This window comes from Fukomys damarensis, unplaced genomic scaffold (assembly GCF_012274545.1).
Source record: "Fukomys damarensis isolate Sample0158 unplaced genomic scaffold, DMR_v1.0_HiC HiC_scaffold_16, whole genome shotgun sequence".
NCBI classification, from domain to species: Eukaryota; Metazoa; Chordata; class Mammalia; order Rodentia; family Bathyergidae; genus Fukomys; species Fukomys damarensis.
This window is the reverse complement of record NW_022900928.1, coordinates 52,087,443-52,105,444: the sequence shown is the minus strand read 5'-3', so window position 1 is coordinate 52,105,444 and position 18,002 is coordinate 52,087,443. Positions and strand designations below refer to the sequence as shown.

The window sequence follows — 18,002 nt, the reverse complement described above, 5'->3', positions numbered from 1 at the left end:
ACATATGGTTTGATTCTTCTTTTTAAGAATCGATGTCTATTTTAATTTTCTGAGTAATTTTTGTCTCCATTAAATTCCAGAATATGTAATAGCATGTTCTCATTTATCTTTCTGTGTTTTTTATTTTGTGCTAAATAGGTTCTTAAATGGGATGAGAAGTTAACAAAACAGTACAGCTGTTTGATAATTAGCATTATTTTTAGAGTTGAGAAACAGTGGTGTTTATTTGTGTTTCTCATCACACTAGCTCTTTTGCGGAGAGGTAATGTTGTAATGATCCTATAAAGGATCATCTTCCCCTTTGTTTCTGCATTGACTAGGAGGGTATCATGTATGGTTGGTGTTCACCTAATATTCATTGATTTGATAACTAAAAAGGCTTCTCTTTTAGTTTAAATTTGTAAATTATTGCTTTGTGTTGCTTATTGAGACTAAATATAATCTTAAACTCATCAGAAACAATCTATTCTAAGGATATCTTTGGCTGTATTTTGGATAAAAGCATAATAAATTTCCCTCAATTGGTTGCTTGTATTTCATAGGCTTTCTGTTTTTTTAAAAGTACTGGTTACACTAAATTATAGTATTTTTATCCATGTGTTGCAATGTCACTTTTCTATTCGCTTTAAAACAGTATTCATGCTTCTCTTTGTCTTAATAGTTGTTGACCTAAGCTTTCTTTTCTTTCTGACTCTTAATCAGTTATGTTAACTTGCATTTTCAATTATCTGTTGTATTTTAAAAAGTCAAATGAATCTGAAGATCATGGCTTACATTGCTCTACCTATTTATAGGACACCAAATATGCCATTTTTATTTCATGGTATTGATGTATGAGATTTTAAAAAGAACGATAATAGTCTCAGCAGACTCCAAAACTACTTTTCTGAGTTGTTTCTAGCCAGTGCTACTTCACTGTTCAAATTTAAAAATTGAAAAGCTTATAATTGTCCATGTGGTTAACTAAAGTACTTGTTTTCTGGGGCACTTCCAGAGGTGTGGGAACCAGGCATTTCAGTTTTTAAGAAAATTTCTGAGAATGGACAAGGTTAGGGTTAGGGGTTAGGGTTTAGGGTTAGGGTTCAGTAGAAGTCATACTGATTAGTGGTTAATAAAATGGAGATTTGAATCTACTGGCCTGGGTTTAAACCCTAGTGGTATTGTTTATTAACTATGTGTCCTTAAATAAATATTTAACTTCTCTACATTTCAGAGTATCCATATGTAAGATAGAACACAAGCTTCCCATACCATCTCCCCAGGCTGTTGTAAGGATTAAATGAGATAATGCCTTTTAAACTCAGTATGGAATAATCTCTCAATATATATCCCTAATCATTAGATTTGTTGTATTTGAATATAATTATTTTACCTCTACTGTACATGTAGGAAATTCATGAAGTACTCCATTTTTATAAAAATGTTGTGCCAGTATGTTAAATTCCAACCATGGGACTCAATCCTTTATAACATCTCCAAGTTTCCAAGCACGGCTCTGGTATAATTCTATGGCCCTCAGGTAAACAGTGGTTTCCTCTGTAGTCGCTCTAGAGAAAAATTTAGTTTAGAACTCACCAGGCTACATTCTGGAAGCAGGGCTAGGTTTCTCTTTCAGGACACAAACATACCATCTTAATATTCTATTTATCTGAAGAAGTCAAGGTATCTGCTTTCTAAAAGAACAAAAAATTATTTTTTGCCAAGTGGAGTGAAAAATCTACTACTGCCTGCTTCTTCCCACAGTATCCATAAATATGCTGAGTCCATTTATTTTGCCAGATGGGGTTTGAGACCCTGCTGAAACAAGAGATGTCTTCATTTTTGTATTTCCCTCAAATTCTGCCACAAACCACACTTGGGAGAAAGAAAGAAAAAAGTTGCCTTGTAAGCATGTTTACCTTCAACTCACTAGGAAGTTGAAACATATCCGTAAGTGATGACTCACCACTATAGTTCTATAAAAGCAAGGTAAGTGCCAGCAGAAAGGCAGCAGCCTCTAGGTACAACCGTTCAAGATGCGCCCAGGTGTCCTGGCTGCCTTTCTCTTCCTGAGTTGGACTCATTGTTGGCCCTTGCCCCTGCCCAGTGGTGATGACGATGAGGACTTGTCTGAAGAAGACTTCCAGTTTGCAGAGGTAGAGTCCCTTGCCATTCTCGATGATGTGGTACATCTCTCTTAAATTCATTTTTCTTTTAAAAGCAGCTCATTTTGTTCTCTTTTCTAGCGCTACCTGAAATCATACTACCATCCTGTGAATCTCGCGGGCATCTTGAAGAAGAGTGCAGCAAGCTCAATGGTTGATAGGCTCCGAGAAATGCAGTCTTTCTTTGGCTTAGAGGTGACGGGCAAACTTGATGATAACACCTTAGACATCATGAAAAAACCAAGATGCGGAGTCCCCGATGTGGGTGAATACAATGTTTTCCCTGGAACTCTCAAATGGTCCAAAATGAATTTAACTTACAGGTAAATCATAGGCTAGTTTTCCTTAATATTTGTTAGTTTTTTCCCCCAGTGTTAAATGTCAAATATTAAGTAGGCCTGAACTATTTAATTGGAAGTTAAATTGAATAGCTTTAATACTGTTACTGATAAGGTTTTATAACATCTGTTATTATAACACTGATCCAGAATAATTTTTCAGTAAACATCTCAAGATATTTCTTTTTAAAAATAATATCAAATAGAAGTAATAGTAGATTTAAGAAAATTTGCAAATGTGTAATCAATTGTGTTTTATAATAGTGCTTGGAGAGTTCTAAGCTTTCTAGAAATTTTATGGAGCAATATAATGTGGCTGTATTAATATAATCCCAAAACTTTAGTATGTAAAATGAGTTGCATTATTCACCTAAATATTTTACATTTATGAAGGCATATATGCAGATATTTAGAGATATTCAAATGTCTGATTGAAATTTATCTTTTTATGCTTGTATAGAATCACAATTAATAAATTCTACCTCTAGTAGAACTTTTAAAGACTTTTCATTTTGAGTTGACAAGCAACATTCCAAGAAAGTATATTCTCAAATAGTGCTAGCCTTCCAAAATTTAATTGAAACCTCCTCTGTTAAATAGAATTGTGAATTATACACCTGATATGACTCATTCTGAAGTGGAAAAAGCATTCAGAAAAGCCTTCAAAGTTTGGTCCAGTGTGACACCTCTGAATTTTACCAGACTCCATGAAGGCACTGCAGATATCATGATCTCTTTTGGAACTAAAGGTACTCATGCAGAATTATGTTCGAAACATTTTATATTCTAACCATTTAATTGGCCCCATTTTAAAATTTCTTCTCAGTCATTCATCACATTTACATCATTCAATGAAAATTCACCAAGCCCCCGTGCTGAGTATTCTTGATTATAATTAGATCTTTACTCTTTCTTTTGTCTGCAGAGCATGGTGACTTCTACCCGTTTGATGGACCCTCTGGTCTGCTGGCCCATGCTTTTCCTCCTGGACCAAATTATGGAGGAGATGCCCATTTTGATGATGATGAATACTGGACAAATAGTTCCAAAGGTAATATTTCTTATAAAGATATAGTTCCCATATTATTGGGTTAGGTTAGATAGATGCTTTACAAAGTATAGAAGCTTATAAGTAAATTATATTTTTAAAAGTAAATCATATGTAGTGTTTGATTATATTTTCTAAAAAATCAGTTTTTCTTGTACTTGTTATTGTCTCCACAAGTGATATTTCTACATGTCAATATTAAATTTTAAAAATTGCTAAAGTCTACTTAATTTATCCTTGTGGCTTTAAAGGATATTAACTCTGAAGTTGGACCAAAATGTCTTTACTGTCAGTTGAGACATTGCTACGTTAAATTATCTTTTGGTATGTTGAAGATGTATAAATAATACATACATATCTATCTATCTATCTATATGTATATATAAGAGAGAGAGATAGTATTGTGTAAAATAAAGATATATAATTAGGGTGGATCTATGGCTCATAACTGAACTGGATGTAAATCAAAATGTTTTTCTTTGGAAGAAATATTAATGGCATTAGGTCAGTCAAATTTCTGTCCCTTGTTGCCTGAGTTACTTGTTTCAGTCTTGTCTATAGCACTCATTTTATAAATACCACTCTGGAAAAGCAAGATAATGTCTTACTCCAAATAGCATGAGACAGATAAGATGAAAACTTTATTTGAAAGAATAAAACAAACTGAGTGTTGATGAATTAATTCAGCAGTTGAATCTTCAAGGCTCAAATTAATTGGGTTGTTAATTTAGGAAGAAAAGCCATAGATCATCCCAACTAGGATTTAACTTTGGAGCTGGGTAGATCCTTAGGACAAGTAGAAGCAGTCTTCAATTTTTATTGAAATAAAAATCATTTTTCCCAAGAGTAAAATGGGGTCCTAAATGATTAATGCCTCAGTCCCAAAGCCTCCAATCAATATTTGGAGAGAAAGGTGAGAATTTACATATTCATGTTCTGAGTACTTCATAGGTAAGGCTAGTTTTAGGAAGAAAGGATATTTATAATGGTTGAGGTAGAATTGTAGTAAGCCTCAGATCTAGGTTACTGCATAACTACTGGGCTTGAATTATTTAATTGAAATAAATAAAAACATGCACAAATAAATCTGGATTAAGTTTTCAGCTAAAGGCTAAGAATAGTATCTATTACTAGTTGTTTCAGTAAAGAATTGCTTATCACTCAGGTCTTTCAATCACCAATTACCCTGTGATGTGTAAGATTTGCTTAGTTCATTTTCTTCATGCATAAGCTATGTCTACGTCAAACTAAAACCACTGGCTCCAGCTTTTATGTGGTCTAAGCAGAAACAACCATATCCCTATTTGCTTATGTATCTTCTTATTTTTCTTTGAATGCTTTATTATTCTTCTAATTTAAAACACCAGTAAATTAGTAGAAACAATGACTGAAGGAAACAATGTAAATATAGTAGCCTAGCCATATTCTAGAGTTTTTGTTTTCTAAACTCTGGCATCCAGAAGAACTTTGGAAAGAATAACTTGGATGGAATTTGTTCCCAGGTATTTACCCAGAGACTCTATGTAGCTCATCCTGTCATTATCAGTATGAATGCTGCCCCCTATGATGATGATCTTGCTGCCCTCTAGCTATGCACAACCCTATGTGACTTCCCTTTCTTCAACTAGGCTAAAACTACAAAGAGCGAATCAGGAGTCCTTTGGTCTTTACATGAAATCCTTATTGATTGCTAGTTATATGAGAACAATCTGTGGATATCACTGTAGGTGTTTGACTACTGTGTAGTCAGCCATAATAAAAGACAAAAATAATTAGTAAGAATTAAGTCCAAACTTTAAATCTTCATACAATTAGATATTATTTTTTAAAATAGAGTGAGCTAATAACATAAGAGAAAAGAATTACAGAGGAAATAGTATTTCTTTCATTAACTGGTCATTGTAGTACCTTTTCTCATTGTTTCTGTATTTTCTTACAGGCTACAACTTGTTTATTGTTGCTGCCCATGAGTTGGGTCACTCCTTAGGTCTTGACCACTCCAAGGACGCAGGAGCTCTCATGTTTCCCATATATACCTACACTGGCAAAAGTCATTTTATGCTTCCTGATGATGATGTTCAAGGGATTCAGTCTCTCTATGGTAACTTTTAATTTAACAATTATAAAAGTAGAATATAATCACCTATAAAATTAGTTATGTAAGAAAAAAAACCCACATACATTTATTTCCTAAATTGCTTCTGAATTTACTGCTTCCAACAATGCTGTTCGTGTTTTGTTACTAACACCTGAGGAAAAATTAGCCAGTTTTTCTTTCTAAATAAAAATCACTCTAATTTTCCAGAGTAGAAATCACTCAAGCAGCCTTTGGTAGTTTTAACCAATATCCTCAATGACATTATAAAAAATTCTTTTCTTCCCTCCAAGTTTTCAATAGTATTTACAAAATAATTAAACCTCAACTCAAACATTTATTTATGGGTTACTGCCATAACTAGAATTAAAGTCATCATGCACAGTCATCAGTGTAAACATTTTTGGAGCAAAGAGCTTAAAAACCTTGCTGATGCTGTCTCAACTCATCATTTTCCCATCTGTATTTAAATCTGCTATTACAGCTGATGTAAGTGAGGGCATGGACTTGAAGGTGTCAATGGAAATTTTCCTTTGCATTTCTTTTTCGCATTCTGTTATGATGCAGGGATTGGTGATGGAACTCAGTAGAAGCAGTATAGGGTTACCCTGTGTGCATGCATGTGAGCTGATGTAAATCTTTCAAACATGTGACTAGTAACATCAGAGCTGCTGACTTGTCTCTGAGATGCAGCTGCACTGTGGCAGACTTGGGAAGCAACATCAGCTGATGTTGACAGTTGGTAAAATAGACAAGTAAAGAAGCCAAGATGAGAACTCCCACAGACACCATGTACCATCAGAAATATCTTTAAGAGGAATGTGTTTCTTCAGAGCCATCTGACAATAAGTTGTGCAAGGCATGAGGGAAAATTTTCTCAGTTTATTGCTTTCTCCCATTTCTCAGATTAACCTTAAGAAATCAAAATTTATAGTTCATCAAAATTTGTAATAGTCCTCCAGTAACACCTTGATAATGCTGCAGGAAAGAAGTAGGGCTACAGGGAATTTAAACTTCTGCTGTACTTAGAAGCCTCAGGACTTCGTGCCCTCCCTGGAGGAAACCGTCTCCTCTCTATTAGTAGGATCAAGCTGTTGTATATGCCTCATGTTATCAGGAAGGTCACCCTAGGTAATTTCTCATATTCTTTTCATGACTACAGGTCCAGGAGATGAAGATCCCAACCCTAAACATCCCAAAACTCCAGACAAATGTGATCCCGCCTTATCCCTTGATGCCATTACCAGTCTCCGAGGAGAAACAATGATCTTTAAAGACAGGTACTCTTGAGAATCTGTCATGAATTCTGCACAATAATTTGCACAACTATGTCTACAAATTGCAAAATACCAGTAAAATTTCCAAGGTTGACAGCAAAAATATTACACTCTTGACAGTTTAGTTACATATTTCAAGTCAAATAAATGATGGGTAAAATCTTACTTTTAGCAGATAATCTTATCACTATGCACCTTCCTTTACACCTTTGGTTATAGTCTTTCTTATAAAGATACCAAAGTAAAAGAGAAATACAATTTATTTGAAAAGCAGATATTAAAGGGAATTAATTAGTAAACAGTTACTCATGAATGTTCACATAAATGTCTTTTAACATGAAAAAACTTTGATTCTGGGTGCGTATGTTGGAACTTGAGACAAAAAAGTCTTTAAACCTATAGATAATGAAAAAGGAAATATTAATTTTAAATTTCTAAATTTCTGTTTTATGCTTATATATTCATTTATTCTTTCTTTGCTTCCTCACGTGTGGTCCAAAAACATCCCCACTCTCTACTGACTAACTGCACTGTGCTCCACTTGTTTTCTCACATATCATTTTCCCTGGGCCCTGAGTTCACTGAAAATAGAATGTGTGAAACTCATGCTTTCTTCCTAAAGCCTAACACAATGCTTGGTACATTTGCTTCCTGCAAGATGTATAAAATCTAAGCAAGTATGATCTCTACCCAAAGAGGACTAGAGGCTTTACAAAGGCTTTGTGGTATTTCAAACTTGTATATCCTCAGAGGCCATTAGAACAATCACAAGTTATAAACAGAACTTAAAGGAACATAGATTTTTCCCCCCCTTCACAGGTGCTAGGGCATTACTGTATTAACTGTAATGATGTGGCGAGAGGAGGCTAGCAGGATTGAAGCACTGAGCATAAAAATGTGATAGAGAAATCTATTTTGCTCTTGCATTAGATTCTTCTGGCGTCTACACCCTCAGCAGGTTGATGCAGAGCTGTTTTTGACAAAATCATTTTGGCCAGATCTTCCAAACCGTATCGATGCTGCATACGAGCATCCTTCCCATGACCGTATCTTCATCTTTAGAGGTAAGGCTTCCACAGGTGAAGGAGTGGCTAACTTCTGGTTACCAGTGATTACATGAAATGATCATTGGTGAAGATATGCCTAAATTAAGAAGCCACCATAACAAACAAAAATCAGAAGGCACCTGAAACTATTCCACCAAATATCCTAAATTTGATATGTAGAAGATCATATGGTTACTTATCCTATCCATTCATTGCTTCATATCAGCCATTTTAGGGTTTTTTGTTTCCCTTAAAAATTGTTTACTGAAAAAATATAACAATGTATAGTTTGAAAAAATGAAACAATATTAATTCCTCTCTGTAATTCCTCTCTGTGTAAATAAGTTTATTTCATTTTCTCTATTTTCTAGTCTTTCACCACGTTGAATACATCTTTGTACTTACTTAATTTCAAAATATAAATAATTTTTTTATATTCTGCTTGCTTGTTTGACATAGAATCATGGAAAATATTCCATTTTTTTCCTGTGTTTTCATAGTTATAACTTAATGTCATATTTACATAACATTGTGACATCATTTCTATTATTCAACTATTATAATGTTACAATGGAGTTAATTTTTTCCTCAGCTATTGGGGATTAAACTCACTAGCTTCCCACTGAGCTACATCCCAAGCCCTTTTGTATTTTGAGGCAGAGTTTCACTAAGTCACTAAGTTGTCTTGTCCATGAGGTTGAACTTTGGATCTTCCTGCTTTAGCTCAGACAGTCCTGGATGCCAATCATGTGTCATAATGCCCTGTTGTAATGAAGTTAATCTTTGAAGAGAAAGAAATAACTTGCTAACTGATATAAAAGTTGAATGTCAAATCTCACTTATCGTTCCTGTGGTGCTATTATTCACACAGAAGTTTTAATGTATTTAACTGTATTTATTATACAGTTATAAATTGCCAAATTAATTGTGATGTATGATTGGCTTTATTCACAATTAAGCAACTAAGAATTTCAATCCTACTTTTTTCTGTGAGAAATGCTCATGTTCTCAAGTTTCATAAACATTGCATTACATCACAAGCACTTATATTTCTTACAGTCTTCCTTTATTTAAGTAAATGACTCTTTATATGAGTCCTAATAATTCTCTTGGGTAAGTATTTTTTCTTTTATTTATTCTAGGAAGAAAATTTTGGGCTCTTAATGGTTATGACATTGTAGAAGGCTATCCCAAAAAAATACTGGAACTAGGATTTCCAAAAGAGATTAAGATGATAAGTGCGGCTGTTCACATTGAGGACATGGGGAAGACCCTCTTCTTCTCAGGAAACCAGGTCTGGAGGTATGGAAGTAAAACACACAGAGCCATGTGACATGGGGGCAAAGTGAGCCGCAAACATCTGTCTCTACTCCACATTATCATCTCACATGTTATTCTCAATGTCATGCCAGTCATTTATTTCTTTTCTATGTCAGCTTTTTCAGGAAGCTCCTCAAGCATGTAGCTCCTCTAAAACACACACACACACACACACCACTTACACAAAGAACTTGCCTGTTTTAACCATTCTGTTCTTTTTGCAGCTATGTATTATACCCAAATCATGGCAAAACCATGGTTTTCTACTTTAGCTTCTTTATTTTATCTGGCCTTTCTCCTGGACTATTTTTGTCACTTTCCTATTTTGCATATGATCCATTTTCAGTGGTTAGAGAGGATACCAGAATGGGTACAGGTATAGATTGGTTGAGAGGGCTCCGTGTTTGTAGAGTTGGCTGATCCATTAGAGAGGGAACCAGGTAGTTGACAAGCCCACAGTTTGTGAAGTCACATTTTCTGAAGGGCAAATATTTAAACCATGTGTAGAGATTCAGGCAGCATTGATATCAGCAACACTTAGAAGCCAAGATCCATGCCTATATTAGGGAATGACAATGTATTGTAGGAACACAGCTCTTGAAAAGTTTAGTGTGGAAACTTAACTCTGTTCGCATATACACACACACACACGCACGTGAGCATGCATTCATGAGTGTACCCTAGGCTGCATAAGAAGTCTTTGGTTCAGTCAGGGTGAAATGCTTACTATATCTCAAATACAAGGTGTTAGAGCCGGGGCTTTAGCTCAATGGTTCTGCCACCTGCCTTGCAAGTACAAGGTCTCAAGTTTGATCCCTGGTACCAAAAAAAATTTTTTTAAAAAGAAAAAAAGATGTGTTTTACATGTTCTTGCAGTATCCTTTTCTTTTCTGTAAGGTCTTTTACTGTATCTCCTCCTCTTGAAAGTCTACCTATTTGAAATATTATTCTATCCACAAAATCCTTTTGATCAGCCCATTCTGAGGCTATCTTCCCTTTTTAAAAGTTTTTATTGGTACATTTAATGTACACAATATAATGATATTCATTGTTGGAAACTTGTAGCTTTGTATAATCCATTTTGGTTCTTTTTTTTTTCCCCATTTCCCTCCCCTCCTTTCAACCCCTCCCTCCCTCCCAATCTACAAAGACTTTGTTTCCATTATTTTTCATTTTCTCTTATTGATTCTATTCCCTTCTTTGTTTTCCACTCTCCCTCCCGCTTCCCTTTCATCTTTGTCCCTTTATTTCCTATTTCACATTATTATACCTTTTAGTCTTTATTTACACTTTCAGTTTTTCACACTAGAGAAATTATTCAGTATTTACATGTGTGCGCTATTTATATCACTTGAGTATCACATCAATGTGCATCCACTATAAATGTCTCTAATATTTCATTTTTTATGACTGAGTAGTGTTTCATTTTATTAAAAAACCCACATTTTCTTTATCCAGCCTCCAGTTGATGGACAATTGGGCTGCTTCCAAGTTTTAGGTATTACAAAGTGTGCTGCTATGTATATGGGTACACATATATCACAGAAGTATGATGCTTTTAATTCTTTAGGGGAGATACCCAGCAGGGAAATAGCGGGATCAAGTGGGACTTCCAATCATAGATCCTTGAGGTATCTCCATACTGCTTTCCATAGTGGTTGCACCAATCTACACTCCCAACAGCAGTGGAGCAGGGTTCCTGTTTCCCCACAGCTCTGCCAGCATTTGTTTTTGGTTGATTTCATGATAGCAGCCATTCTTACTGGGATGAGGTGGAATCTAGGCACTGTTTTCATTTGCATTTCTCAAATGACTTTTCCTGTACTCTGATAATATTTTGTGTTTTATATTCTCATGACATTTAACTTCTGTTGCTTAGTGTTGTAGTCAAGGATATACATGGCTAAGTTTTCTTGACAATTCAGTGATTCTTACCTTCTACCTGTTGGAACACACCTCAAGGACATTAAAAGCTCTCTTCAGTAATTGGTAGTACTTTCTGGGAGCCTGTTCTTGGATAATATCAGATTGAGTTGGTTGGGCAGGGTGTGTTGTGGGCAGGGAAGAAATATGAAATACACAGTTATGGAAGGGGAAAGCTGTATTCCTTTTGTCATCTTTAATGCAACCAAATATTCTTATAACTTTTTTTTTGTACCAGGGATCGAACTCAGGACCTTGAGCTTGTGAGGCAGGCACTGAGTTAAATCCCCGCCTTCCTCTAACTTTTTAGTACAAAAATTAAGTTTATATATTTTTTATCCATTACTGTACTTAGAAGTTGTCTTACAAAGAGTGGGAGATCAATAGATAATTGGTCAATGCACAAATGTATATTTATTTCATTTTAAGAACATTTTCTTGATGACATACTTTTATAACAGATATATAATTTGTGAAATGGAAATGAACATATGACTATATTTACAAAGATAGACTTTAAATACCCACTATACCCTCAGTAATATAAGTCCTATGATATGTTTTAAGGGCACTTAAAATTTTTTTTCAGCTTTAATTAAGTTTATTGGTACATTTAGGGATACAGTACAGTTACATTCATTGTTGGAATCTTGTACCTCTACATGACAGGTCTTGGTTCTCATTTTTTCCCTTGTCCCTGCCCTCCCTTCACCCCCTCCTCCCCTCCCCATCTACAAACACTTTATTTCCATCTTTCCATTGTCTCACATTTTTTTCTTTTCCCTTATTACCCTTCCCCTACCCATCCCACATTCCCTACGCCTTTAGCCCCTTTCTTCCCATTTCTCAATGTCAGTAATCTTATTAGGATCTTCTGTATTATTACAGATTATTCACACCAGAGAAACTATTTTGTATTTACACATGTATGCCTTATTTATTTCACTTAGGAGTATATCTTCAATATGTATCCATTTTCCTATGAATGAATCTATTTTCTCGTCCTTTATGGCTGAGTAATATTTCATTTTATAGAAAAACCACATCTTCTTTATCCAGTTTCCAACTGATGGGCAAATGGTCTGTTTCAAAGCTTTATCTATTACAAACTGCCGCTATAAACATGGGTGCACATACTTCTCTGTGATATGATTCTTTTAATTCTTTTGGAAAGATACCCAGCAGAAGGATGGCTGGGTCAAATGGAACCTCCAGTCTAAGCTCTTTGAGGTATCTCCATAATGATTTCCATAGTGGTTGCACCAGTCTGCACTCCCACCAACAATGGAGAAGGGTTTCTTTCTCTCCACAACCGCACCAACATTTGTTATTGTGTGATTTCTTGATAGCAGCCATTCTTTGTGGGGTGAGGTGGAATCTCAGTGTTGTTTTCATCCACATCTCTTGAATGACCAGTGATGTGGAACATTTTTTCATATATTTACTTGCTGCTTTTACTTCTTTGTCTGAGAAATGTCTGTTCATTTCGAATGCCCATTTTTTAATCAGGTCTTTATATTTGGGGGGACTGATTGTTTTGAGTTCTTTATATATTCTTGATAATAGTCCTTTGTCTGAGGAACAGCTGGTAAAAATTTTCCCCCCATAGTAGGTTGTCTCTTAGTTCTGCTGATGGTTTCTTTTTCAGTACAGAAGCTTTTTAATAAGATGAGATCCCAGTTGTTGATTCTTTCTGCTATTTCCCTTGCTACTGAGGATTTGTTCATAAAGTCTTTTCCTATGCCATTGTCTTCCAGAGTTCTGCCTAACTTATCTTCCAGCAAGTTTAGTGTTTCTGTTTTAATATTTAGACCTTTAATCCACTTGGATTTTAATTTAGTGCATGGTGACAGATAAGGGTCTCATTTTAGTCTTTTGCAGGTTGAGATCCATTTTTTCCAACACCATTTATTAAAGAGGCTATCCTTCCTCCACTGAGGATGGTCAGCTCCTCTGTCAAAGACGAGGTAGCTGAGTGCATCTGGAGTTGTTTTTGTGTCTTCCAGTCTGTTCCACTGATCCTCAGGTCTGTTTCTTTGCCAGTACCATGCTGTTTTTGTCACAGTGGCTTTGTAGTATAGTTTCAAACTGGGAATTGTTATACTCGCTGCCATGTGTCTGTTGCCTAAGATGGTTTTTGCTGTTCTAGGTCTCTTATGGTTCCAAATGAATTTTTCGATTCTTCTTTCTAGTTCTGTGAAGTATAGTGTTGGGATTTCAATTGGCATTGCATTGAATCTGTATAGCAGTTTTGGTAGTATGGCCATTTTCACTATGTTGATTCTTCCTACCCAGGAGCAGGGGATATATTTCCATTTTTTAATATCCTCTTCAGTTTCTTTTTTCAAAGTGCTATAATTTTCAGTGTAGAGACCTTTTATTTCTTTTGTTAGATTGATTCCTAGATACTTCATTTTTTTGGATGCTATTGTAAAAGGAATTTTTCCCTTATTTGTGTACAAGAAGGCTATTGATTTTTGAGTGTTTACCTTGTATTCAGATACTCTACTGAATCTGTCAATTAAGTCTAGATGTCTTTTAGTGGAGTTTTTTGGGTCTTCAATGTAGAGTATCATATCATCAGCAAATAATGACAGTTTAACTTCTTCCTTTCCTTATCTTTATTGCTTTAATTTCTTCCTCTTGTCTAATTGCTGTGGCTAACGTTTCCAGAACTGTATCGAACAGGAGTGGTCATCCTTGTCTTGTTCCTGATTTTAACGTGAAGGTTTTCAGTTTTTGACCATTTAATATGATGTTGGCTGTTGGTTTTTCATAGATAGCCTTTATTAAATTGAGGTATAGACCATCTATTCCAATTTTTTGCAGGGTTTTTATCATGAATGGGTGTTGAATTTTATCAAATGCTTTTTCTGCATCTATTGAGAGGATCATATGGTTTTTGTCCTGATTTTGTTAATGTAATGTATTACATTGACTTTTGTATGTTGAACCACCCTTGCATTTCTTGAATAAATCCAACTTGGTCAGGATGGATGATCTTCTTGATAATCCTCTGTATTCTGTTTGCTAGTATCTTATTCAGGATTTTTGCATCTATATTCATTAAGGAAATTGGTCTGTAGTTCTCGTTTTTAGTTGTGTCTTTCCCTGGTGTGGGAATCAAAGTGATACTTGCTTCCAGGAATGAATTTGAAAGTATAGCTTCCCTTTCAATTTCATTGAAAAGTTTGAAGAGTAATGGCAGTAGTTCTTCTCTAAATGTCTTGTAAAATTCAGCAGTGAATCCATCAGGGCCTGGGCTTTTCTTTGTTGGTAAAATTTTAATTACATTTTCAATTTCACTGACTGTAATTGGAGTGTTTAAAATGTTTTTATCTTCTTTGTTCAACTTTGGTAATTCATAAGCATCTAAAATCTGTCCGTTTCTTCTGTGTTTTCCATTTTATTGGAGTACAGGTTCTCAAAGTAGGTATTAATGATCCTCTGGATTTCTTTTGGATCTGTTGTGACTTTGCCTTTTTCATTCCTGATTGCATGGATCTGAGCCTTTTCTTTCCTTTTTTTGATAAGATTAGCTAAGGGTTTGTCAATTTTATTTATTCTTCCAAAAAAACAGCTCTTTGTTTCATTTATTTTTTGTGTCGTTTTCTTAGTTTCCATTGCATTGATTTCTGCTCAGATCTTTATAACTTCCTCTCTTGTTCGAACTTTGGGTTTTTTCTTGCTCTTGTTTTTCTAGGAGTCTAAGTTTCATCGTTAGGTTGTTTATTTGAGCCCGCTCTGTTTTCCTAGTGTGGGCATTCAATGTTATGAATTTTCCCCATAGAACTGCTTTCATTGTGTCCCATAGGGCAGTTAAAATTTTTAAAGTCTTGCTGATTTGTGAAGGTTCCACTATATCCACTGTTTATTTATAAAGCTTTTTTTTTTTTCTTCTGAGATAGTTTTGTCATTGCTTAGGCTGGCAATTCTCCTGTCTTAACCTCCAAAGTAACTGGGATTGAAAGCATGTGCTACTACTTTTTAAGAAGTATAACTTACTTAAGAATTTATTTTTCTTTTTAAATAGATATGATGATACTAATCATGTTATGGATAAAGACTATCCCAGACTGATAGAAGAGGTCTTCCCAGGAATTGGTGATAAAGTAGATGCTGTCTATGAGAAAAATGGTAACTAGTAACATTGCATTGATTTTCAAGCCCCACACAAAGGATTTTAATAAAATACTTAGATGTACTAATAAATGTATAGCAGTTAAGGCATTAATCATTTCTGTGTGACTACTTACACAGACAGCAAACAACAAAATAACCTGTTTAAAATAAATGAGAGTTTTATTTAAATATTGCTAATTATATGAGATGTTAAAGCTTAATTACTTTAATTTATGTGTAAAGATGCCAAGATGCAAAAGTTATTGCCAGAACTCACACTAGAGGTGGAGTGGGGGAATACTTTAGACTCGGAACTGCCATACCTACATAATGATTTTTTTTTTGCTTTAATTATGAAAACCTTATTATTTTCAAACTGAAATTTTTCTTGTGGTCTTTTTCTTGTAGGTTACATCTATTTTTTCAATGGACCTATACAGTTTGAATACAGCATCTGGAGTAACCGTGTTGTTCGAGTCATGTCAACAAATTCTCTGTTGTGGTGTTAAATGCCTTTAAAAAAATGTTATTTAAGTCCTGGAGAGCATTTGGGATAGTACTTCCAGAAGCACAGGGGCAGGGGGTGGGAGGAGACATTAGGGGAAAGCTTAGTTCTGTGAACAAGCTTCAGTAAGTTATCTTTGTATATGCAGTATCTACATGATATGACTATGCGTGGCTGGCACCACATTGAAGAGTTTTAAAGTAATGAAACTGAGTACCTCCGAGAATCATCTGATTCTGGTATGCTGTATAAAAGCAATAGTTAATGCTATGTCCCACCCCAAAAGTGGGATAGATGGTCAGTCATCTAGAACATGGTTTTTAAATATATTTATAAGGAAACTTAAAGGTAAATTACAATTATATAATTATGAATCATCATTAAAATATGAAAAGTATAAATGGAAATTTAGGGAAGTATGTGATATACATGAACATACAGAAGGGGAAATGTATGTGATAAATTTGCAGACAACTTTTCAAAAGATAATTTGGGTTTTTCACTGAGAGGATTTAGCTGTACATGCCCCACTTCACACAAATGCTAAAAAACATCAAAAGTCATTAAAGAAAGGAGACAAACACTAATATGAGGGTAGGCGATGTGGCTTTGGATTCTGTTTAATTTTTACTTTTACTAATGACTCCAGGGAACTTTCCAATAATACAGATAATTTTTTGCAATTGACACACAACTCTTTTTATTAGAATATTTCAGGTCTTTGAAAGTTAATACTCTAAAAATTCAAACTGTTATCAAAATAATTCAGATGAAAGCATCAGTTTTTCATTTTGATTATTTAACACTAAAAGCAGTGTTTTAGCCCTAATTGTTTTCATTATCCAGTTTACGTTGGCTATGTAGACTATTTTCTAAAAATTTGTATGGCAGAAAATAAAGTATATTTTATGGATTGCAAGTATATACATTAAAACAGAGACATTCAAAATAAATAAAATAATCCACTAGATGTGGGCCTCTTGAGATATAGAGCCATGCCTGTCTGTCTTTCCCTCTTTCCTCTCTCTCTCTCTCTCTCTTTCTCTCTCTCTCTCTGTCCCTCTCCTATTCCTCAGCATGTTGCCCAGTGCCTATACACTTGGTGGGCACTTGATAAGTGAGTGAGGACTAAAGGAAGAATTACTGGACTGAGAGATATTCTTCATAAAAACTCAAGCAAAGAAAATGAAGTATATACTTACATAATGGATTAAAAAGTATCTGTGTTATTTCTAATAAAAATATATTTTAACAGAGATATAATTTGAAGTTCTCAAAAAATTTGTTTCTTGAAAAACTTTTTTCTTGAATATATTTCCTCCCTCCCTCATTCCTTTCCCTTTCACTCTCCCCTTCTTTCCTCACTCTCTCTCCCCTCCTCTCCAACCCATCTCTGTTCCTCTCTTTTTCTTAACTAAATTCAGGATTTAGAATTAATTGTACCAGGCTACATTAATAAAGTTCTGATCAGTCTGGTTCTGAAGCGACCCTTCTTTCTGGGCCAGCTACCCTAGGGGAGCCCACACATTTCTCAGTGGAATCAGCAATATATCTAGAGTCAGGAAGATCGAGCTGTAATTCTCCCTCACCTCTAAACTATGCTCTGTGACTTTGTCCCGTTCATTTAATCTCTGTGCATCTCATTTTCTCCATCTGGAAAAGATTAGGATTGGCAGCTCTGGTGAGTTGGGGAAATATAGGGGTCAGGGGACTGCAGTGAGGAAAGCAAGAGAACCCAGGCTCCCCTAGACTTAAGTTTAGGTCCCTGCTGTTTTCCTAAGCTTTGTACTTTCCCCAAACATATAGTGTGTCTTTAAATATCATTTACTAGGAAATAAATGCACAATCTTAATCTCAACCCTTGTAAAGCTTATATGTCTTAGGATAGAAAAACTCTTAAAACAGCAATTAAGTTGGGACAGTGTCTTAGTTACTTTTTCCATTGCTGAGACGAAATATCCAATACCCAAAAATAAAAGAGGAAAAGTTTATTTGGCTCACAGTTTGTAGAGGTTGTGCTCCATAATTGGCTGGCTGCAAGGCAGGGTGGTGTGGCAGACAGGCTTGCAGAGGAGAAACAGTTCCTGGTGGGTAGAAGTAGCAAATCCATCAAGGGATCTTAGTGTCTTTCTACCCATTTTATCTTATCCAGATAACTTAGGGAGGGCAGCACTCACATCCTTA

At 35.1% G+C, this 18,002-nt stretch overlaps 1 protein-coding gene across 1 annotated transcript; it reads left to right on the top strand.

Annotated features, from left to right (window-relative positions):
* Positions 1-2,009: 2,009 nt before the first annotated feature.
* Positions 2,010-16,552, top strand: Mmp13 (matrix metallopeptidase 13). Its single transcript, XM_010642057.2, has 10 exons — positions 2,010-2,135; positions 2,226-2,467; positions 3,083-3,231; positions 3,408-3,533; positions 5,470-5,631; positions 6,788-6,905; positions 7,833-7,966; positions 9,091-9,250; positions 15,225-15,328; positions 15,722-16,552. Exons 1-10 carry the CDS (start codon positions 2,016-2,018, stop codon positions 15,820-15,822), a joined length of 1,416 nt encoding a protein of 471 aa, XP_010640359.1. The 5' UTR covers positions 2,010-2,015; the 3' UTR covers positions 15,823-16,552.
* Positions 16,553-18,002: the final 1,450 nt, after the last annotated feature.

Coding starts and splice junctions, on each gene's coding strand:
- Mmp13 (XM_010642057.2), top strand. CDS start 2,016: ATGCGCCCAGGTGTCCTGGCTGCCTTTCTCTTCCTGAGTTGGACTCAT. Junction 3,232..3,407: donor GATCTCTTTTGGAACTAAAG/GTACTCATGCAG, acceptor TTTTGTCTGCAG/AGCATGGTGACTTCTACCCG. Junction 9,251..15,224: donor TCAGGAAACCAGGTCTGGAG/GTATGGAAGTAA, acceptor CTTTTTAAATAG/ATATGATGATACTAATCATG.